The sequence below is a fragment of the Ailuropoda melanoleuca genome, chromosome 1, assembly GCF_002007445.2.
Source record: "Ailuropoda melanoleuca isolate Jingjing chromosome 1, ASM200744v2, whole genome shotgun sequence".
In the NCBI taxonomy this organism is placed as follows: Eukaryota; Metazoa; Chordata; class Mammalia; order Carnivora; family Ursidae; genus Ailuropoda; species Ailuropoda melanoleuca.
The window spans coordinates 1,740,340-1,763,209 of NC_048218.1; the positions used below are offsets into that span (position 1 = coordinate 1,740,340).

General features: G+C 60.5%; 3 protein-coding genes across 3 annotated transcripts in view; 1 reads left to right on the forward strand and 2 right to left on the reverse strand.

Annotated features, from left to right (window-relative positions):
* The first annotated feature begins 8,597 nt into the window (after positions 1-8,597).
* LOC117801087 (thrombospondin-type laminin G domain and EAR repeat-containing protein-like) overlaps positions 8,598-22,870 on the forward strand; it is a 38,146-nt gene continuing 23,873 nt past the window's right edge. The window contains exons 1-2 of the mRNA XM_034654652.1: positions 8,598-8,881; positions 10,438-10,674. Of these exons, the coding sequence (XP_034510543.1) occupies positions 10,590-10,674 (85 nt within the window). The 5' untranslated portion in view covers positions 8,598-8,881; positions 10,438-10,589. The remainder of the gene's footprint in view (positions 8,882-10,437; positions 10,675-22,870) is intronic.
* On the reverse strand, positions 16,503-18,182 carry LOC117801084 (keratin-associated protein 10-12-like). Its single transcript, XM_034654632.1, is given in 4 exon segments — positions 16,503-16,954; positions 16,956-17,098; positions 17,564-17,815; positions 17,915-18,182. Coding segments are annotated over 4 exon segments (789 nt in total). The 3' UTR covers positions 16,503-16,828.
* Positions 21,266-22,870, reverse strand: part of LOC117801085 (keratin-associated protein 10-12-like) — a 4,663-nt gene continuing 3,058 nt past the window's right edge. The window contains exon 2 of the mRNA XM_034654644.1: positions 21,266-22,828. Coding sequence (XP_034510535.1) covers positions 22,380-22,828 — 449 coding nt within the window. The 3' untranslated portion in view covers positions 21,266-22,379. The remainder of the gene's footprint in view (positions 22,829-22,870) is intronic.

The window sequence follows — 22,870 nt, forward strand, 5'->3', positions numbered from 1 at the left end:
TCCCATGGCCGGCTGCTCTGGTGTTCTGTGGCTGGCCTCTCTGGGGTCCCATGGCTGGCCACTCTGGGGTTCTGTGGCTGGCCTCTCCGGGCCCCCATGGCTGGTCTCTCCGGGGTCCCGTGGCTGGCAGCTCTGGGGTTCCGTGGCCTGTCTCTCCAGGGTCCCATGGCCGGCAGCTCGGGGGTTCCGTGGCTGGCCTCAATGGGGTCCCATGGCCGGCCTCTCCAGGCTCCCATGGCCAGCTGCTCTGGTGTTCTCTGGCTGGCCTCTCCGGGGTCCCGTGGCTGGTCTCTCCAGGGTCCCATGGCCGGCAGCTCTGGGGTTCCATGGCCGNCCCGTGGCTGGCAGCTCTGGGGTTCCGTGGCCTGTCTCTCCAGGGTCCCATGGCCGGCAGCTCTGGGGTTCCATGGCCTGTCTCTCCAGGGTCCCATGGCCGGCAGCTCGGGGGTTCCGTGGCTGGCCTCTCCGGGGTCCCGTGGCTGGTCTCTCCAGGGTCCCATGGCCGGCAGCTCTGGGGTTCCGTGGCTGGCCTCTCCGGGGTCCCATGGCCGGCAACTCTGGGGTTCCGTGGCCTGTCTCTCCAGGGTCCCATGGCCGGCAGCTCTGGGGTCCGTGGCTGGCCTCTCCAGGGTCCCATGGCCGGCAGCTCTGGGGTTCCGTGGCCTGTCTCTCCAGGGTCCCATGGCCGGCAGCTCTGGGGTTCCGTGGCCGGTCTCTCCAGGGTCCCATGGCCGGCAGCTCTGGGGTTCCGTGGCCGGTCTCTCCAGGGTCCCATGGCCGGCAGCTCTGGGGTTCCGTGGCCGGTCTCTCCAGGGTCCCATGGCCGGCAGCTCGGGGGTTCCGTGGCTGGCCTCAATGGGGTCCCATGGCCGGCCTCTCCAGGCTCCCATGGCCAGCTGCTCTGGTGTTCTCTGGCTGGCCTCTCCGGGGTCCCGTGGCTGGCCTCTCCGGGGTCCCATGGCCGGCAGCTCTGGGGTTCCGTGGCCTGTCTCTCCGGGGTCCCATGGCCGGCAGCTCTGGGGTTCCGTGGCTGGCCTCTCCGGGGTCCCATGGCCGGCAGCTCTGGGGTTCCGTGGCCTGTCTCTCCAGGGTCCCATGGCCGGCAGCTCTGGGGTCCCGTGGCCGGCCTCTCCGGGGTCCTGTGACCGGCTTCCCTGGGGTTCCCCAGCTTGTACATGCACCACCCAGTCTCTGCCCGCCTCTCCATCTGGAGTCCATTCCGCCAGTGCGTGTGCGCGTGTCACATTTCCCCTTGTTACGAGGATCGTCCTCGTGGAACAGGGGCCTCTCTTGCTTCGGTGTGACTCATCTGACGAACAACATCTGCAAGGAGCCGATCACCACGTAAGGCACGTCCTGGGTCTGGAGCTCAGGCTTCAACACATGAGTTTGGGGGACACAGTTTGGTCCATAGCAGGCCGCGAGCACGACTGCCTTCTGCTCCCGAGAGAGACAGGATGTCTGACTTCCAGGGCCGTTCCCTATACAAACATCCTTCACAAGATANCTCCAGGGTCCCATGGCCGGCAGCTCTGGGGTTCCGTGGCCGGTCTCTCCAGGGTCCCATGGCCGGCAGCTCTGGGGTCCGTGGCTGGCCTCTCCAGGGTCCCATGGCCGGCAGCTCTGGGGTTCCGTGGCCTGTCTCTCCGGGGTCCCATGGCCGGCAGCTCTGGGGTTCCGTGGCTGGTCTCTCCGGGGTCCCATGGCCGGCAGCTCTGGGGTTCCGTGGCCTGTCTCTCCAGGGTCCCATGGCCGGCAGCTCTGGGGTTCCGTGGCCTGTCTCTCCAGGGTCCCATGGCCGGCAGCTCTGGGGTTCCGTGGCCGGTCTCTCCAGGGTCCCATGGCCGGCAGCTCGGGGGTTCCGTGGCTGGCCTCAACGGGGTCCCATGGCCTGTCTCTCCAGGCTCCCATGGCCGGCTGCTCTGGTGTTCTCTGGCTGGCCTCTCCGGGGTCCCATGGCCGGCAGCTCTGGGGTCCCGTGACCGGCCTCTCTGGGGTCCTGTGACCGGCTTCCCTGGGGTTCCCCAGCTTGTACATGCACCACCCGGTCTCTGCCCGCCTCTCCATCTGGAGTCCATTCCGCCAGTGCGTGTGCGCGTGTCACACTTCCCCTTGTTACGAGGATCGTCCTCGTGGAACAGGGGCCTCTCTTGCTTCTTCGGTGTGACTCATCTGACGAACAACATCTGCAAGGAGCTGATCACCACGTAAGGCACGTCCTGGGTCTGGAGCTCAGGCTTCAACACGTGAGTTTGGGGGACACAGTTTGGTCCACAGCAGGCCGCGAGCACGACTGCCTTCTGCTCCCTAGAGAGACAGGATGTCTGACTTCCAGGGCCGTTCCCTATACAAACATCCTTCACAAGATAGCTGGACGAAAGGCCTGCGACACTTGAGGCTCAAAGGACAAGCAGGGCCGCTAAAGACGCGGGGAGACGTCCCCGCCGAGCGTTCAGTGTTGCTGGCGAATCTGTGGACCCCGTCCACCCCGCGGAAACTGCTCTCGTTTAGCCACAGGCAGTGTCCTCAGAAGCACGGGGGCAGCCGCTAGCGGGATGAGGTTGTGTGCATTTATCCGAAGGTTGCGGCGTCCGGAGCGTGGGTGAACGGGAGAGACGGCACCGGGTCCCCCGTGTCGCGTGCTCGCGGTCCAGGACTGTGCTGAGAGCCTCACGCGCGCGCCCCCCACGAATGCCGCCGGCAGCCCGCTGAGACACAGGCGTCCGGATCCCCGTCCGGCCCCTGAGGAACCAGAGGCGCCGAGAGGGCCAGGTGCTCAGGTCCTGCGCGCAGGGTCTGCGCAGCTAATACCCCGCGGAGCCGGGACTCCCGGCCTCCTACCGCACCCACGCCGTCTGTGCCCAGGCCAAGACGTGCAGCACAACGTGGCTTTGCTGAGCCGTGTGTTTACATACAGACTCCTGGAAAGATCTAGAAATGACTGTGAGTAAGGTACAGTTATAGACCCTTTTTCCTCTTTTTTGCTTGAGTATATTTTTATACACTGAGAATGTTGCACGAATACCGTTTTCGGGGTAAGGAGCTGTGCTCCGTGTGAAACTTCCCCTGAGGACGAGGAGGAGACTCTGGCGTGGGCCCCACCCCATAAGCATCTTTAACTCCAGGGCAGAACGGGGACCGACCACCCCGCCAGCTCTGCCATTCCTCCTGCACAGCTGAAGGACGCGGAGAGGGCTCAGGCTTCCCCACGACCCACGTCTCCCAAGCCCGGCAGTCTCTTCTCTGGCTGCTCCGGAGGCTGCCATGGGACTCCTGGTCAGTCACCGTCCCTGGCCGGCCAGCCCGGCCAACGAGCAGCGCACCCCTCCGTCTTCTCCGCTGACCCCTCTGCCTGTTTCCTGTGGCATCCGCGAGGCTCACGCTTTGTCCGCCCCATCTCTTGGCACCAGGTTTTCTTCAGGGAAATCAGTTTCTGCAACTTGAGCTTGTCACCCAGATGACAAGAAGCACCAGCCCAGTGAGACAGAGGGGCATGTTTTGTAAACACATTCCACAAACTTCTAGAAAGGTAAGAGCTTGTGGAAGAGAGGAGTGTTAGATGCCAAGCAGGGAAAGTAGGCTGAGGGCATGTAGCGCTCGCAGACACGTATGTGCCCCGCGGGATAGCGTCAGCTGTCTGACGTGGCAACGGCGGAGCGTCAGGGCAGAGCAGAGAGCGCAGGAGCCCGCGCCCCACGCAGGACCGGCCGCTGTGTTGCTCATGTCTCAAACCACCGAATAGAGGGAAAAGGTACTGGTATACCAAAAAACGTATAACAAAATGTTCAGGAAAAAATAAAATCTAAGGACTTGGTGAAACACGGTGTTAGTAAGAGAATAAAGCGTGGGTATCCGAAAGGCCAGTGGATTACATGACACTCACGACAAACCTGAAGAAAAAAGTGAAGAATGCCAAAATATGCATCATTAGATACAAGAAAGAATATAATTGCAGATACGGAAGAGATCGATTTTATTTTAAGAGAATGTTAACTCTTTGGCAATAAATTCGAGAATCTGGAGGAAGTGGGTGATTTCCCAGTAAGATATGTCATCAGGGGCGCCCGGCTGGCTCAGTGGGTGGAGCGTGTGACTTTGATCTCGGGGTTGTGGGTTCGAGCCCCACGTTGGGGGTAGGGTTTATACCCATCAATATTATACTATGAAGGAACAGGAAAACAGACTAAACAGACAAAAGAAATTGAAGTCTGTTTGAAAATTTGCCATCGAAAGAGTCCCATTTGGAGTTTAAATATGGTCACCGTATTAGCTAAGCAGCCTTGTTGGATTAATGACATTTTTCTTAGATATGACGATGCTATTGCAGAAATGTTGGAACATGTCCTTTTTTAAGGAAACACATGCAGAAATATCTAGAGTGAAGGTCACGTTAGCAATTTATGTCCAGATGGCTCAGCAGACAAAATGTTCACGCAGGCACGTGAGGACACGCGAGAGAAGCAGCAGGACACGTTGTCACCCGTGGGCGCGTCAAGGCAAGCAAATGTTTGGTCACGTTTTCTGTAGAATTGAAAAGTTTTTTTAAAATGTTACAAGAAGAAGGCTTTTGCAAACATTTTCACAAATGACGCTCAGTCTGTCTGTGGAAAGTGAGTTCTTACACTAGTTAGAGCCTTCTACAGTGTGGAAAAGCATGGAGAGCACTTGAGTTGGTTTTATAAAGCGAGCGTAACCTTCACATCACCCTGTGATCAAGACAGTAGGTTCACAAACTGATTACACCTTCCTGAACGCCAGGATACAGGGCGGAGCCCAGGGGAGCGTAGTCTGGGCGCCCGGCGTTTCCAGCCTGGGGAGAAAGACCATGTCCTTCAAAGACTCACCTGGACGGCGATCAAGGGGCCCCGAAGGGGAGGTGGAGGAGAAGTGCCGAGAGCCCCTAACAAGGAGGCTTTCCCCAGAGGAGTTAATCAGGCCAAGGAGAGACCAGGGGTCCAGAGAGGGCCCGACCTGGGAACAGCCCCGGTAGGAGGAAGCACATCTGGGATGTGGGTCTGCGGGGGGCCGGGTGTGTCTGGGGGGTGACACTGCAGCTGGATGTGGGGCAGGTTCGAAGCCCAGGGCCCTGTAGGCCATGCCCCGAACACTGTCTTCATTTGGGGAGCTGTGGGAAGCCAGAAGGGAGACCAGTCTGGCCAGGTTTGGGTTCTGCAGAGATCGCGCATAAGGAGGAGGTCCAGAGGGGTACGTGTAGGAGACAGTTGAGCAGTGACAGTGTGGAATGAAAATGGCCGGACCAGGAAGGTGACAGGGCGTAGAGGGCAGAGGTGTTTGGGGGTAAACTCAGAGGGACTTCCTGAGGGAGGTGTCAGGGATGAGTTCTGGGCTTCTGGCCTGGAACACTGGGTGGTAGGGCCTTTCCTGGATGGGTAACGTTGGACAGTGCCTTTGCGACACCCAGAGGGTGTCAGATGAGCAGCCTGTGCTCAGCCCAGGGGTGGGGCTGTGACACACATTTTTCAGCCTTCCACATCTAGGGGAAGATGGGCGCCGGAGATGCTGCTTGGAGAGAGAGCGAGGAGACGAATGTGAGCAGGAGAGCAGCCTTCTAAACGAAATGTTGGTTGGGGTCCCAGAAGGTATTACAAGGAAAGCGCACCACGACCCCGTGCTTTATGCCAGGAGTGAAAGGAAGGCTCAGCATTAGGGAAGAGAGCGCCGTAATTAAGTCCACTGACAAGTTAAAACAGAAAACACATGAAGTCATATCAATTGATGTGCAAAAGCATTTGAGGGACACAAACATAGCGATCCGAAGGGGCCCCTGCACCCCAGTATTCACAGCAGCAACGTCCACAACAGCCAAACTACGGAAAGAGCCCAGACGTCCATCTGCAGCTGAATGGTAAAGAAGATGTGGTTCATATATACAACGGAATATCACGCAGCCATCAAAAAGTGAAATCTTGACATTTGCAATGACATGGATGGAACTAGAGGGTATTACACTAAGTGAAATAAGTCAGTCAGAAAAAGACAAATACCATATGATTTCACTCCTGTGTGAAACTTAAGAAACAAAACAGAGGATCATAGGGGAAGGAAGGGGAAAATAAAACAAGAAGGAATCAGAGAGGGAGACAAACCAAAATAGACTCTTAAATATAGGAAACAAACTGAGGGCTGCTGGAGGGGAGGTGAGTGGGGCGATGGGGTCACTGGGTGGTGGCCCTTAAGGAGGGCACGTGATGTCATGAGCACTGGGTGTTACATAAGACTGATGAATCACTGACCTTTATGTCTGAAACTAGTAATACACTGTATGTTAATTAATTGAATTTAAATAAATAATTAAAAAAACATTTGGGAAAATGCAGTGGTCATTCCTACTCTAAAAGAGAAGGAAAACAAATTGGTACACATATTAAAACAGAAGAGCCAAAATTATTCTTCTTGGCAGACAGTACTTATCTAGAAAAACGGGGTTCTGGAACCACTTAGTAAGTTTAAGGCTGCTAGATACAAGATATTTGTACTAAAATGAACTGGTTTTCTTTAAACTACCAATAACTAATTACAGGTGGAAATAGGGGGATTATGTTCATAATGATAAAATTATAAATAAATTTATAGGACATTTACAGGAATAATTTTACAGAAAGTGTGCTGGAGCTCTGTAGTCAAAACTATTAAAAAATTCTGATGACCTTAATTCAGGGTTGGACTAAATGGAGAGATATCCATGTGTCTGAGTGGGAAGACTTCATATCATGAAAATGTCCATTACTCTGTGATTAATCTATAAACTCGTTGCCATTCCAATAGGTATTCCTATAATATTTTTGCTTGTTTGATTTTGGTTTTGGAGGTAGAATGAGAACCCATAATTTTTAGCGTTCACATGAAAGAGAAAATATGAAAGAGAAAAAGAGAAGCACCAATATGTTTTTGCAGCGAGAGGGCTAGTGTGTATGCCCTTGATCTGTCTGTATGAGCACTTACTGTAAACACTCACAAATAGTGTGTTGGCAAAGGAAATAGACAGAGATTAGTAGAGCAGAGATTAATGGAATCGTTCCAAGTATGTGTAGAGACCTGATCCATCATAAATGTGACATTTCAAGGTGGTGGGGAAAGGAGAGGCATCTGATAAACAGTGCGTGCATAACAGCTTTCTGGAGACGGAGCTCGAGTCGGTGCATTCCAAATACCCAAGATCACACCCCAGATGGGACAGGGAGCCAAACAGAGACATACAGCAGAACAGCAGGGACATCGAGAAGTTGTATTTCAAGACCCAGAAGTCTTAAGGAATATGTTGCTGACTAAATAAAAATTTTAAATACTTGGCAAAAGACAAAAGCATCAGAAAAATTGTTTAAAGGATCAAAAAAGCAGTGATGGAATATCTGCAGCCACCCTTTAGCAGACGGGATTACTAGCACTACCGTCCAAGGGGCTCATCCTACGACGAGAAAAACAAACGTTTGTCCTCCTTCAGTCACGAGCCCCCCGTACTAAGTCACTTCTAGAACGGATTCTAGCCTGCGCTCCTGCAGACGGTGGCCAGGGGCCAACAGGGCAAGGCTGGGTGCTGGGTGGGGGCCAGCTTGCCAGGCGCCTGTCTGGACTCTGTCCCACGCCAGGCGCTCTTTCGTCCCCAGAATGTCATATTATGGTATCTATTCCGGAGGGATTTTCGCGTCTTTTTTGAGAGCCACTGAAGTTCAGTAACCTCCCTGAGTGACGGCTTGGTCTGATAGAAGCCCAGACTGGGTGATTGGCTGACCTCAACGTCTTATTTCTCTAACCTGGAGTTGCTGTTTCCAATTTCCCCTTTGCTCCTGCCCTCTCCTCATCTTCCCGGAGAAAGCATCATTCCTGGTTGGGATGTGCTGACTAGCCCGCGGGGGAGAGGTGGGCGGGTCCGCTCCAGCCACAGGGCGATGTTTTGTTGCCACGTAAGGAGGCCTGTGGTGTGCTTGCTGGTGGAACAACCCGTGTCCCCAGCAGAGCGGATGAGGCCCTCCCCTGTCACCACAGCAGACGAGGGGGGCGGCGGTCTGCACCTAAGTTAAGGAGGCGTTCCTGCGCGGATAGGTCTCTGGTCTGAGCAGACCCAGGTGCACGTCGGGCGCTCCCCCTGCATTCCAGGCGGGTTGGGCCTGTGTCTCGCTGACGATCCGGGACCTACCCAGCCTGTGTCCCCCCCCACCACCCAAGTGAGGTGCTGGCGGGTTGTAAGCAACCACAGAGCAGCCCTGGTCTGTGGGGTGGTGGCGGGGACCTGCTCTGTTCTTACACCCGCTGGTCTCTGCGGGGTCTGCAGCAATGTGACTTCTGGGGCCNTCCGCGGGGTCTGCAGCAATGTGACTTCTGGGGCCGGTGGAGGGATTTCCAGGGCCAGGGAGCTTGGAGGAAAGGGCTTCCTTTCTTGCTGTGGAGGCCGCGGGGGCCCGGGGAGGCACCGGGGCTCCTGCGTGCGTGTCCCCTCCCCCTCTTCGCCCTCACGCCCTTNCGGTGGAGGGATTTCCAGGGCCAGGGAGCTTGGAGGAAAGGGCTTCCTTTCTTGCTGTGGAGGCCGCGGGGGGCCCCGGGGAGNCTTCGCCCTCACGCCCTTGCAGGGGTGCGGCTTTATGCAAATTACATCCGGCACCTAACGTTTGGGCTCTTCCCTCATCAGGCACTTCCTACAGATGTGGAAATGAAAATTGGGAGCATTTAAGTGGCTGATGTGGGGTGACACGGGAACCCATCTAGAGAAAGAAGCTCTGAGCTTTTTTTCTGCGTTCGGGCACGTATTTTTCTAGTTGTAAGCAGGTGCGGGATTTCCACTAATGAGCCTCGTTTGTCAGCGAGAGTGTTGCTGGTATTACTGATTGAGCGTTAACAGAAGGAAACTTCCCTGGAAATGTTCAAGGTAGCGTAATCATGATGCACGATCATTTACCAACCAGCTAAAAGGTCAGCAGGGGATGTGGGGTCAGAGGTCCATGGTCAGGTGGAGAGGTCAGCAGGAGTCCCAGGGATGCTGCCTGGGTCTGTGTCCTGTGGGAAGTCCCCTGCCCTCCTGACCCGTGACCGCCCAGGGCCACTGAGACCCACAAAGTTCTCGCCAACGGGGAAGGAAGCGAGGGAGACTCTGTCGTTCGGTTCAGACAGCTGTCCTTTCTCCGAAGGTGAGGCATCTGTCGCTTCTGGGGGGCTGTGTTCCTCCACCATCCCGTGACCCGGTGGGCATCAGGAAGGCTCTGTCCTTGCACTGGGCTGGCGGGGGTCCTGGAGCTGGCGGGGTCGCCAGGTGCTGTCCGTGCGGTCACATGCAGCGCGAGCCTTTCCGGGTTTCCCTGAGGACCTCGTTTAAGCGGGGCCATATGACTAGGACGGAAGGCGTGTGTTAATAGCTGTTGGAGATGTCCGCCTGTCTGTCTACAGACAGAAACGAAGAGAGGGAGTGCAGTCACAAGCAGTTTCATGCTGAGCCTTGGCATTCCGTCTCCCTCTCTTCTCTGTGTCTGCATCTCTATCTTTGTCTCTCTCACCCCCCCACCCAGCCCCTCCAACAAGCCCAGGGTCTGCCCCCGTCACAAACACCTGCGGGCAAGCCCCGGACCTGGGGGCGAGCTTGGTGTCTGCGGCCACAAGGCCACAGCACTGTCCTTTGGCAGGACGTCCCTGCAGGGCCCATGAAAGGGGTCCTGCTGAGCCGGGGAAGCCACCTGTGTGGGACTGGGATGTACGTGGCCTGGAGAGCGGTCAGCAGACCCGGAGTTTTAAAAAAGAACAATCACACTTGAGAGCTGTCCTGCCTGGGGCAGCATTTCGTGTCCACTGCGTTTTGGGAGGTCAGAGCCGGGGCCTGGAAGAAATGAAGCCCCCGCTGTGTGCTTGGCACTCCCTTCCCCCTCCCCCCCCNGCCCCCCCCTCCCCCCCCCCCCCCCCCCCCGGGCGGTCCTCCCAGTCTTCTCATTAGCTGTTCCCCGGGGAGGACTGGCTTCCCTCCGGAGGGGAATTCCTGAAACCCAACAGTTGACAAACCCACACACCCTGGGGAGGGCCGGGCCCAGATAAAAGCCCTCCTCGCAGCCCGGCCCCTCCTGGGGACGTCCGCTGTCAGCCGAGCCGGCAGAGGCTCTGCACCCTGGCCCCCTGCCCCAGCGGGTGGCTGTCCTAAGGCAGGCAGCCTGGAATCCGCACCCGAGGAAAACAGGTTCTCAGAGTTTTTCTGGTTTGCTCCCAGCTCTCCGCTGGACGATCTATTTCTGTCTTTCCTTTGGGAAAAGCGTGCTTTGCCCATGAGTAATTGCAGTGGTGCTGGAATGCTGTCACCTGTCACCTGCCCGGCAGGACCCAAGCCTGTGTGGGGATGAGCTAGGCTGCAGCCCCGAGCTGCCGGCTCCAGCTGCCTCCCCCACCCCAGCAGAACCCGGAAAGGCTTTGCTGCCCCCCCACCGGCTGCCTCTGTCCCTGTCACAGGACTCCAGCATGTGGCCATCACAGTGACTGTCCCCCGGGGGCGCCCCCTCGTGGCCACCCCTGGAAGGGCTGGCCCAGATATCTGAGGGGCAGCTGCCTCCCCGTGGGCCGAGGGCAGGGCCCCTGGATGGAGCTCGGGACCCGGACCCCTCATGTCTGTCCTGCTGATGCTGTGTGTGGCGCTCTCGGCCCTGGTGACCCCAGGCCAAGGTACCCGGCGATGGGAGCCCTGCACAGGTAAGGGGGTACAGAGCTGGGAGCCGGGAGGGGTGCTGCTGCACGGTCAGCCCCCGTCCCTGGGTGCCTGGGTTTGCCTGGGAGGCACCAGCAGTCCGCCTGGCAGACAGGGAGAGGCCGATGGCAGAGGCAGAGATGAAGGGGACGGGGAAGGCCACCACAGTGGAAATGCTAACAGGGTGGGGACCCGGTTCAGAGGGAGAAGCAGCCACCATCTGAAGGCTTCACAAGTATTTACCTGTGTAGCGTCCTGGGGAAGGGCCATGCACCTGTTTCAGGAATGAGCCAGCCCCTCGCGGGCCTCAGGCACAGAGAAGCCCAGGTCTGCACTTAGCAAAGCGCAGGGCCGCCCCCAGGCTGGTTGTGCCGTCCCACAGCCCCAAACTCCCACAGCAACCCTGGAGAGCGCCGCGGCTGGCTCCTCCGAGGGGAGGTTCTTCTGCTCCCCCCCCGCCCCCCCCGTGTTTAGAAAGGCCCTGTTGACTGGCTAATGACCCTGACATCACCATATCTTTCTGGAGTTTCTACCAACAGATTTTATTTGTCAAACCTAACATTAAGAACAAAGCAACAGGAAAAGGAGGTCTGTGGCTGGAGACCACTGAGGGCCTGCGGCCTCATCAGGAGGTCATGGGGCAACCTGCCTGCGGTTCCAGTTTTATTTGCAGCAATTACTCGTCCTGGGTCCCCTCCCTGTTACAGCTCTTTGCTCTGATGGCCCTTGGTCCCCAATGACACGACCAGGACATGAGTAATGATGACCTGTTTGGAATGCTTGGCTGGGTGTCCAGGGCAGGTGGGAGGTGAGCAGGCCCCAGGGTGCTGGCACGGACCGAAGCCCCCCCACCCCCACCCTGGGCTCCTGCCCTGCAGTGACTGCCTTGAGACTCATGATTTGCAAACAATACAGGAGCCCAGTCACCCTGTGGCCAAGCAAAGTCCCCTGGCTTCAGGGGATGGAAAGCTGCCCCCTCCCCAGCAGAGACCACCGCGTGGGTACGGGTGGGTACGGTCCCTACGGGTCCAGCCAGCACCAGGAGGACCCCCAGGCAGCGCCGAGCCCAGCCACTGTCCTGAGCACGCGCAGTCTCCGTGGCGGGGGTGAGTCACTGGCATGTACCTTCACGCTCCTTTCAGGCCTGGGAGCAGAATCAACCTGCACAGTAATCATGAAGGTTATTTATAAAGCCAGCCCCCTCTGCCCTTAGGCTGTTGCAGATAGTTAAAAGATGACCCACTTATAAACACCAGGGACTCGGAGGAGAGATAAAAGTCGGGTAAATAATATTGGATTGCGTTTGGAGTTCTTCCAACACACTTGTGCATGAACTCAGGACTTCAAATGGTTAAAAAAATCACTTTGATTCCATTCCGTTTTGAAAGGGCCCCGAGTGGATCTCGCTGGCCTTGGGGCCTCCCGCATGGTGTGTGCTGCTGCTGTGCGTGAAGCTCGGGCGCCCTGGCCGCTGCCGGCTGGGTTCTGGGCAGCTGCAGTGGGAAGCAGACAGTGGGAGCTGTGGCGGGACGGCCAGGACGGCTGGGGGTCTGGGCGGGAGAGCTGGCAGCGCTTGCTGGGAACTGGCCAGGGTCCTGCGGGTGCTCAGGCCGGGGAGCAGCTCACCAGTGCCCTTCTGGGGGGCGCACCATTCGCAGACACCCCATACAGGTGGGGATTTAGCAATAGGGTTCGACGTGGGTGGGGAGGGGGTGACGCTGGGGAGAGTGTCATCCATCCCACACCCAGCTTGTCTGCAGGGGGACAGAAGGCCAGGGTGGTGGGAGTCTGTGGGAGCCATGATGGGTACAGCTGGACCCCCTCCCCGCCGGGACCGGGTAGGAGCTACGGCTCTGAGTGGCTGCAGGAGGTCAGGGTCACCATGTCTTGCTTTGGTTCCAGCTGCGCCTGGTGCCCCTGGGAGTATCCTTCCCCGGGAACACTGAGGGTGGGCTCCTCAGCGGGCCTAGGCCTTGGTGACGCTCAGAACCCAGTCTCAGAGCACCCCTCACTGACCCCTTCTTGCCTCCCTCATTCGGTCTCCAGGCAGGGACAGTGCGGTGCCCACCATCCCCAGGGGTGGGGCCTGACTCTCGCTGGGACCACAGCCCTGCCAGCCCAGAGAGGCCCCGGCAGCTGTCACCTCCCCCAGCGCGGGAGGGGCCCAGGGGGACCCCAGAGGGCCAGGAGCAGGAGTGGGTGGGACGGTCAGACCTCCGGGTCTGGGTGCCTGTGGGGAGCCCTTCCTCCCTGGAGGAAGAATCCACACCAGGACGGGAACAGATCCGCATTTTAAAAGCTACCTGGCCTGCGGAAGCCTTGGGGGAGGGGCCCAGTGGGCAGCATCCGGCCTTGTTCGCATTTGGGGGGCAGGAAGCCCTCCCCCCACCGCCGGGGCTGCTCTCGGAAGCCACCCGCCTGTCCCCAGGCTTCTTTAGTGGCAGCTCGCAGGAGGTGGTGCTTTGCAGCCCGAGTCCTGGGGAACCCCGGCCCCCCGCGGGGCCGTTCCTGGGAGACACGGCGTGGGCACGACGCCCCCTGCTGGCCGCTCCGGGAGCAGGCGTGAGCCTCCCCGCTTGCAGGGAGGGAGACTGTGTGCGTCCGGCGGCCCTTTGTCCGCGCGCTCCGGGCGGCCGGCTCCCCCTTGGAGCCGGGAGCCCACGGTCCCCGGGATGCGGGGGCCTCCGGGCGGAACCTGAGCAGCCAGATCCCGGGTCCCATCTAAGCTCCGCCCCCCTGGCTGCACGCTGGGCCGCGGGCGAGGAGGGGCGCCCAGGCCGGGAGCTGTTGTGGGGGGGCAGACTGTGTCTACACTGGCCGTGCCGAGGCTCTTTATTTAGTCTGTATGTGCTGGTTCGGTGACCTCTGAAGGAGCCCCCAGCCCACCCCTCACCTTCGTCCCCCCACACTCGTCTCAGAGACAAGCACCCCTCTCTTCCCCAACCTGGGCGTCCCCATTGCCCCTGGGGGGGCCTGGCTCTGTCACCCTGATGCTCACTTTCCTTTTTAAAAATTCTCACCCATTAGGTCAGGGCGCTTTTTTTGTTTGCACAAAAGTTAGGAAACAAAGAATATTGATTTTTATACTGGAACCTCATACACTGTATGCCTTGATCTTTAAGGACAAATCGTGTTCACAGGTGGCCCTTTCCAGTGACGTCCGCAAGCCCCCCAAACCCCCCCCCCCCCCGACCCGCAAGCTTCTAGTCCGGACTTGGTCTCCAGCTGCCCACCCCCTTCCCTCCGGCAGGCGCAGAGCCTCAGAACCCGCGGCGCTCAGTTCCCCTGCGCCCTCCCCGCCCCGCCCCCTTTAACCGTGCCTCATCTCCCCCTGTCCTCCTAAGTGGATTCTGAGCTCCTGGCTTAGGGGGCAGGAGGGAGCCCACTTTTCTCTCCCATCCTGAGTCTGGGGGAGCGATGGGGGGAACTGGTCCTTGGATAGTACCCTCTGCCTCGTAACCCCGCGGATCTGCCCGAAGGAGCCAGCGGCTCTGCGACCCCCCTGCCCGACCCCGCTGATGCCCCACTTGCTCAGAAAGCGGAGGGAGGGATTTGACCGTGGAAGCCGGTACCCTGCGGTGCTTCTGGGTCCCGGAGGGAGGGGCGCGGGGCGGGGCGGGGCCAGGTGGACTCAGACCCCAGGGGGCGCGGGAGGAGCGGGCGGGGGCAGGCGGGGTGAGCGCTCGCGAGTGTGTGCAGGTGTGCGCTCGTGTGCGCCCGCGAGTGTGTGCGTGCATGCGTGCGTGTGCGCCGGCGGGTGCGTGAGCATCTATGAGTGTGCGCTTACGCGCGCCGCCGCGAGAACCCGGGGCGACCCTCGCTGGTAACATTTGTCTCACCGGTGCAGAGGCCCCGCGGGGCCTCCGCGCATCCAGGTGCCCCGACATCCCTCTGAGCCGCACTTGGAGCAGGGCTGCGGCTCCGGGGTCTGAGGGAGTCTGGCCAGGGTGCCATGTTGGGGGCCCCGCTTGTCGCGTGTCTGGGGGTCGCCCCAGGGAAAGGGCACCAGTGTTGGTGACAGACTGCCGCTGATGTCCCCGCGGAGCTGGAGGCACTGACATTCAGGCGCTCGGCTCTGGGGGATCCTTTCTGGTTAAAGCCGGGTGTTCTTGGCCAGGTGTGTGCTTTCCCTGAGTGCGCAGCGGGCTCCCTGCAGCTCAGTGGGGGGAATTCAGGGCCCTGAATTCTTCCTCACTCTGACGCAGACCCGGCTACCCAGTGAGGGATGCGGAGGTGAAGCGGGTTTCCACACTGGCAGCACGGGGATGGTCCCCAAGGAAGCCCCCAGCATCCTGCACCCCATTACAGATGTGCATCCGCTCCCCCCTTTATTGGTGCCTTCGTGGGAAAGCCTGCACCTCACTGCGTCATTTGCCTTACAAGTATTTTGGTAACTGTGTTTTGACAGTTATCTCCCCTTGAAATCTGGAGCCGTTGTATTTGACACATTTCAATACACGTTTCTGACAAGGGGCCTGTGGGTTTCACCAGCAGGCCAGAGAGGGTAAGGCACACGGCTGGGCCTTCCCCAGGGCACTGGTGTGTGGGGGCCAGCAGGGGCTGCTGAAGGTGCAGAGGAGCTCATGGTGGGCAGAGTCCTGGGGGGTTCTGGCCCCCGTAACAGCAGGGAGAATTGATCGCTCACACGTTCTCTTCCATAGCAGGGTCCCACGAGGGGAGGGGGCAGGGGCCCCAGAGAAGCAGGGACAGTACTCCCACCTGCCTGGGCAGCTCCAGAATGTGGGAGGGGGGCTGTAGGGCTAGTGTGTCTGCACCCACTTACACCATCTGATTCTAACTATGGGAAGGCTTACTCTAAGGGGGGCATTCACAGTCGACCATCTCCTTTTGGGGCATGGCTTGCAGGATTTCATGGCCTCCTGGGAGGGGGTGGTAACAGGGTAAGATCTAGAGCTGGAGGGAACACTGGGGAGAATGGAGGCAGGGGGCCGTAGGTTAGGAAGTGACTCTGTCTAGGAGTGGGGCCTGGGTACGGGAAGCTCCAGGAAACGTGGGGGCACCATCCAGACTGGCCTCAAGGGAGAACCCCCGGAGGGCGGCAGGCCTGGGCCTCAGACGCCAGTGTGGACCTTTGAAGTCACTTACCCTCTGTCTTCCCCTTGACCTCTGCCAATCCGGGCTGGGCCTGGGGCTGGGCCTGGGGCCAGGGCCAGGGTGCATCCCTGACCTGTGCTGGCAGAGACGGACAGGATCAGGACATTGGAATAAAACCCTGAAGTTCAAGGGGGAGATGGACAGATACGCTGAGGTTGGTGGTCAGCAGAAATGCTCCGCCTCCCTGGCCCAGCCTCCTCCTAGCCCAGAAGCAAACCTGAGCCCTGCCTCCTGGTGCTAGACCCACCTAGGGCCTGGGGCAATGGGGCCCTCTTGCCAAGGGGTCTGCTGTCCAGGTGGCTGTGGGCCACCCGAGTCCCGAACACTCGGCAGGGCCACCCCAGAGCTGCCTGGAGGAATGGATGGGGACCACCAGGATGGGACTCAGCTCAGTGCCATCGGAAATGCTCCCAAGACAGGGCTTGTCAGCAAGATTGCTGAAACCAGGGTTATGTTAGCCTGGAGGATTGGAAAACATAAAACAAAGCCAGGCTGCAAGAGAGGACCAAAACAGGCAAGGCTGCAAGATTGATGGATTGATTTTAGGGGGGAGGGGCAGAGGGAGGGAGGGAGAGAGTGAGCGAGCAGGGGCAGAGGCAGAGGGAGAGAGGATCCCAAGCAGACTCCTTGCTGAGTCCAGAGCCCAGTGTGGGGCTCCCTCTCACGACCCTGAGACCACGACCTGAGCTGAAATCAAGTCAGATGCTTAACTGACTGAGCCACCCAGGCGCCCTGCAACTTTATTCATTTAGCTTCCAGATATGTGTTTGGGGAGGAGCAAACAGCTTCCAGGAGGGGCAGAGACCGGGCAGGAGGCCGTGGCTGTCCATAGCGGGGGAGGGCTGTCTCGGGTTCACCTGGCCGTGATGTGGAGGCTGCAGATGGGCTCAGCCCTGGTTATTAGGGCCCGAAGATGGTGAACGTTCATGCTGACACGAGCACCAGAGCTTGTGCTGGGTTAAATCCTGAAGGAGGCAGGGGGAGAGTGGGGAGGGGGTGCCCCATAGTGCCCAGCTGGCCTTGGGGGGCAGGGGACGTGCCCCGTCAGCAGCAGGACTTCTGGGCCGAGGCGGGGACGCGGCAGGCCTGGCGGGAGCACACGGGGCGGCAGAGCAGGGACACGCAGGAGGCCCGGTGGCAGCAGCTGGGGTGGCAGGAGGAGGCGGGGGCACCAGCAGGGGGAGGCGGGCACGCAGCAGGCGGGTCTGCACACGGGGCGGCAGAGCAGGGACACGCAGGAAGAGGGCGTGCAGCAGGACGAGGAGCAGGGGCTGGGCTGGCAGCAGGAGGGGGCAGAGCAGGGGGAGGCCCCCGGACAGACAGGGGTGCAGCAGACAGGGGTGCAGCAGACAGGCTTGCAGCAGACAGGGGTGCAGCAGACGGGCTTGCAGCAGACAGGGGTGCAGCAGACAGGGGTGCAGCACACGGGCTTGCAGCAGACAGGGGTGCAGCAGACGGGCTTGCAGCAGACAGGGGTGCAGCAGACAGGGGTGCAGCACACGGGCTTGCAGCAGACAGGGGTGCAGCAGACGGGCTTGCAGCAGACAGGGGTGCAGCAGACAGGGGTGCAGCACACGGGCTTGCAGCAGACAGGGGTGCAGCAGACGGGCTTGCAGCAGACAGGGGTGCAGCAGACAGGGGTGCAGCACACGGGCTTGCAGCAGACAGGGGTGCAGCAGACGGGCTTGCAGCAGACAGGGGTGCAGCAGACAGGGGTGCAGCACACGGGCTTGCAGCAGACAGGGGTGCAGCAGACGGGCTTGCAGCAGACAGGGGTGCAGCAGACAGGGGTGCAGCACACGGGCTTGCAGCAGACAGGGGTGCAGCAGACGGGCTTGCAGCAGACAGGGGTGCAGCAGACAGGGGTGCAGCACACGGGCTTGCAGCAGACAGGGGTGCAGCAGACGGGCTTGCAGCAGACAGGGGTGCAGCACACGGGCTTGCAGCAGACAGACACACAACAGTCATCCTGGCAGGGGGAGGAGCTGCCGCAGGAGGGCTGGCAGCTAGACTGCTGGCAGCATGAGGAGGCTGAGCAGGGGGAGTCCCCCGAGCAGACAGGGGTGAAGCAGACGGGCTTGCAGCAGACAGACACACAGCTGTCTTCCTGGCAGGGGGAGGAGCTGCCGCAGGAGGGCTGGCAGGAGCTGGTGCAGGCTGATTGGCAGGGGCTGGACACACAGCTCGCAGGGGTGCAGACGAGGGTCAGGCAGGAGGCCGGGGTGCAGGAGCTGGGGGCGCAGCAGGTTGGGGCGCAGCAGGGGGGCTCGCAGCAGCTCTCTGGGCAGTCGTCCACCTGCCAGGGGTAATCGGGGCAGGAGTCACAGGAGCTGGGCAGGCAGACGCGGCTGCCGTAGCTCAGGTCGCTGGAGCAGACGGAGAGGGTGGACGCAGCCATNCTGGGGACGCAGCAGGTGGGGGCGCAGCAGCAGGGGGGCTCGCAGCAGCTCTCTGGGCAGTCGTCCACCTGCCAGGGGGAGTCGGGGCAGGAGTCACAGGAGCCGGGCAGGCAGACGCGGCTGCCGTAGCTCAGGTCGCTGGAGCAGACGGACAGGGTGGACGCGGCCATGGTGGGGGTGGGGGTGGCGGGACTGGAGGAGAGTGTGAGTGTGTGTGTGAGTGTGTGTGTGTGAGGTGTCGGGCTCACTTTTATAGCCCTCCTCTGTGTTGTGTGTTTTCCCAGCAGAGGCTCAGGCACCTCCCCTTCCTTGTTGGTGTTTGGAGCTAGTTTCCAGGGACCCCTCATTAGGGCTGGTTTATTTTCCCCGAAGATGCGGCCCAGCTCGTAAAAGTTTGCCTGTGTTGGGTCCTGACGGAGGCTGCTGAGTGGGTGTGGGAGTACCAGGCGGTGTGGAGCCACTGGTCACTCGTCTTGGGGATGTGGTGACTTGGATTCTGGCCTCAGGAATCGCTCCCTAATGTGGGTGCCCGGCTCTGGGGCATGGGATCCCCCTGCTTCTGCATTTGTCACCAAGTCCATGGAGACGAAGTGAGGCTGGAGATACCTGGGAGGCTCTGCCCGTGGTTAGGGCCGGCTGTCCCTGCTTCGGACCCCTGCCTGGGGGGAAGGGTGTGGTCCAGGGATGAGCTGGCTTTGTGCGGTGCAGTTACATGTGTGGGCAATGGCGGGGTGGGCCTGTGCCGGCCGGGCCACCACCATGCTCGGGCGTGTCTCCTTTCTAACCTGTGGGCTCTCAGCGCCCCTGTGGCTCTGGCCACAAGGTCGGCGTGATGGGGCTAGGCGAGCAGCTGCCCCACGACTCCCACAGTTGGACTCGGGCTCCGGCTTCCCCCCTGTGGCTATCTTACTGGGCATCTTGCTGCATTTCCTTCTGCCTCCTGTCCCGCCTCCTTCCCTCTGCCACTCACACTGCCCAGATTATTGACCTGGGGCTGAGCCTGGGGTCCTGTCCGTGAGCCCTGGGACCCCCCTGTGGGACAGTCAGTGTCCAGGAACAGCTACTTAAAGGCTTTTCTTACCAGGCACGGGGATGGGGGGGGGTTGGGGGCGGGCCTGGGGGCTCTGGTGGAGCGCGGGCTGGGGTCTCTGGTGGAGCGGGGGAGGGGAAAGATGGACAGGTAGCTGGCGGCAGGTGCCTGTGGGGGCTCAGGGCGTCAGCGAGGCCAACATGCAGGGGTTCTGCGATGTCTCAGTCGCCGTGGAGGGGTCTGGCGTGGCTGGGACACTAGGCAGACTCTCAGAGGCGGGACACACACGAGTGGGTTAGAGCACCGTCTGCCAGGGTTTGGGGTAGCTGGACCCGACTCCTTAGAAGGCTGAGGGTTTATTTTATTTTTATTATGATTATTATTGTGTGTTGTCTCAGGGACACGTTTAAGCAGAATACGTAGAAATTGTGGAAGCTGTGTTTATCACGGATTGGATCAAGTTCACGTACATTTGCTTCCCGTGGCAGCTGTAACAGGTGATCGTTCCTGAAGCTTTAAAATGACAAAACGTTAGTGTCCCACAGCTCTGGAGGCCGGAGCTCTGCACACAGCCGTGGGGAGCTGAGCCTGGGGTGTGGGCAGGGCCGCAGCCCCAAGGGAGGTCCTGGAGGAGGTCCCTCCTGCCCCTACCAGCTCGGTGGCTCCGGCCTCGCTGGCGTGGCTGCGCGGCATCAGCCTCCTCCTCTGCATGAAAAAGAAGAGCCTCTCTGGTGTGAGGACACCTGTGCCGTCTAGGGCCCACCTGGTGGGCCGGGGACCGTCCGCCCACGGCGGGATTCTGAACGGAGGCAGCAGTCTGCAGTCACCCCGACAAGACCTTTTTCCACGTTCGGTCACATCCGCAGGTTTGGGATTTGGGTGCGGCCGTGTTTGGGGCTGTTGTGTGGCCCCCACCGCAGTCCTGCCACATGCCTGCCACTGCTGCGACTTAAACCGCATCAGCAGGACCCTTTGTGGGGCTCTGTCCCCTCGTTGGCAAGACGGGATCCCAGGGTGCCCGTGCCATAGGGTCACGTCCGGATTTTGTGACTGAAACACGGCAGGTGCGGGGAGCTCACTGAAAGTTTCCTGAAGGTGGGCCGCTCTCGCGGGCGTTTTATCGGCCACAGGGCAGTGTCACGCGTCATGATGCAACCCCAGGAACCACGAAGCTAGAAAAGCTGTGATGCGTTTCGCTAGAAAGTTCGCGGCTGCCTTCTGGCTTGTGGGTTTGGCCAGACCGTGTGCAGCTGGGCCCGAGGCTTCAGGTCCCTGTGGGCCGTCACTGTCCAGCCCTGCAGTGAGCTTCAAAGCCCAGATTTCCGGGACGTGGGGCAGGTTCTGGGGAACCGGAGGGCCTTGTCCGGCCCCCGCTGTGGCTTCTTCCAACAGGAAACCATTGACAGGCCCTGGCTCTCGAGCTGCTTCGGCTAGAGGGGCGCCCTGGGGGGTCCGTACTGTCCCCTCAGGCTCAGAACTCAGGGAGAGGGCAGGGCTGCACAAGGACAGGCAGACACTCTGCCCTTCGTGGCCTCTGGTGCCGGTGGCCCCCCTCCCCGCCCTAGCCATCGCCGTGATGGTGCGTGACCCCGGAACCCCCTCAGAGCTCTCTGCTTCCCATCATCTTTCTGCAAGATTGGTACCTTCTACTGGACAAAGCGTACATGTTCTTCCCAGAATTCATTCTGCAGAAGAACGCCAACGTGTCACCGGGAGTCCTCAAAGTAGGGGGCCTGTCCTGTCCCAGCCTGGCCTGTTGGCAGCTCCGGGGTCCGAGAGACCGCTGTTGCCCGAACTGGGGAACTGACGGGGGGGCAGGGAAGACCTGAAGGCCTCCGCCTGGAAGAGCCGCAGCTGGGTGCTGGGGAGGGGCAGGGCCGTCAGCCGGCCCAGCAGACATGCATGCCCCGGGAGCCCGGTGGGACGTGCTAGTTCAGCTCACGGGAGCCTCGGCTCAGCTTCTGCAGGTGCGTATGTGGCCTGGAGCCCAGAAGAGGCCCCTGGCTGGACGTGTCAGGAGAGAGAGGCAAGGTCTCAACACCATAGCAAGGTGGGGGTGCAAAGGTCAGGGTGAAGGGCCCCAGAAAAGTCAGAGAAGTGAGGGGCAGGAGAGAGCTGTGTTCTGGAGCCCAGGGCCCAGCTCTGCAGGGACAGGTGCACAGGAGAGGGGACGGGGTGAGACTAACATTCGCACCGGGGCCTTTGGTGACTGGGCCGGCGAGGTCAGGGGCTGGGGTATGGGACGGTGCGGGGAAGGGTGTCTGGGTGGAAAGCAGGAGGCCCTGCTCTGAAGGGGACACAGGCAGTGCTGGGTCGGGGCGGGTGGGTGGTGGCTGAGTTCTAACCATCACTTAAGGTAGAAAAGATTTGGGCCGTGTGCATATGGTCTGAGCACGTAGCTCCAGAGATGGGGGGGTTTAGGAGCTGGAGAAGGAAGGAGGGGCAGGAGGGCTTGGGTGGCCAAGACGGGGTGCTCGCTAGGGCCCCACATCCTCCCATCCTCCCTGCTTAGGGTATGCTGAACCCTGTGTCCCGCTGGGCTCCCTGCAGGGGGGAGAGATGTCCAGGGTCACTTGCCCAGGACTGGGACTGGCTGCCGCTGAGTCCCTGAGGACCTACCCATCAGGGCCAGCTTCTGGGACAGGGGCTGCCCATATCATGGCCATGGCCATGGTTGCCATGCCTGGGACAGGAGCCCCGTGCAAGGCCAGTGAGGGTTGGGGCCCAGAGGGAGCACTGGCGTGGCTGAGGATGGGCAGGGCAGCAAGGGTAGCAGGCGGCTGTCCCCGCCCCAACCTCGAGCGGGACTGGCTGGCAATTCAACTAGAAATGGCCCAAAGAAAGCCACACCCTGTCAGGGTTAAATCCAAGCCAGGTTTATTAGGTTGATCAAGCAGCTTCTGAGGTGGTGAGACCGGTGAGGCCTGCACTGTGGACGTGTTCTCTAGGCATGACCACCGGAACCCTGGGAGCAGTGTGGCAGTGGGTGTGGGAGGGGTCATCCTGAGTTTGATGGGACCCCCCCTTCCTGGCCTGAGAGGAGGGGTGCTGTCCACATGTCACAGGGGTTCCTGAGAGAACCTAAAGCAGTTGGAGGCTGGCAGGGGGAGAGCTGGGGCTGCCCCATAGTGCCCAGATGGCCTCGGGGGACGGGGGACATGCCCGGTCAGCAGCAGGACTTCTGGGCCGAGGTGGGGCCGTGGCAGGCCTGGCGGGAGCACACGGGGCGGCAGAGCAGGGACACGCAGGAGGCCCGGCGGCAGCAGCTGGGCTGGCAGGAGGAGGCGGGGGCACAGCAGGGGGAGGCGGGCACGCAGCAGGCGGGTCTGCACACGGGGCGGCAGAGCAGGGACACGCAGGAAGAGGGCCTGCAGCAGGACGAGGAGCAGGGGCTGGGCTGGCAGCAGGAGGGGGCAGAGCAGGGGGAGGCCCCCGGGCAGACAGGGGTGCAGCAGACGGGCTTGCAGCAGACAGGGGTGCAGCAGACGGGCTTGCAGCAGACAGGGGTGCAGCACACGGGCTTGCAGCAGACAGGGGTGCAGCACACGGGCTTGCAGCAGTCTTCCTGGCAGGGGGAGGAGCTGCCGCAGGAGGGCTGGCAGGAGCTGGTGCAGGCTGATTGGCAGGGGCTGGACACACAGCTCGCAGGGGTGCAGA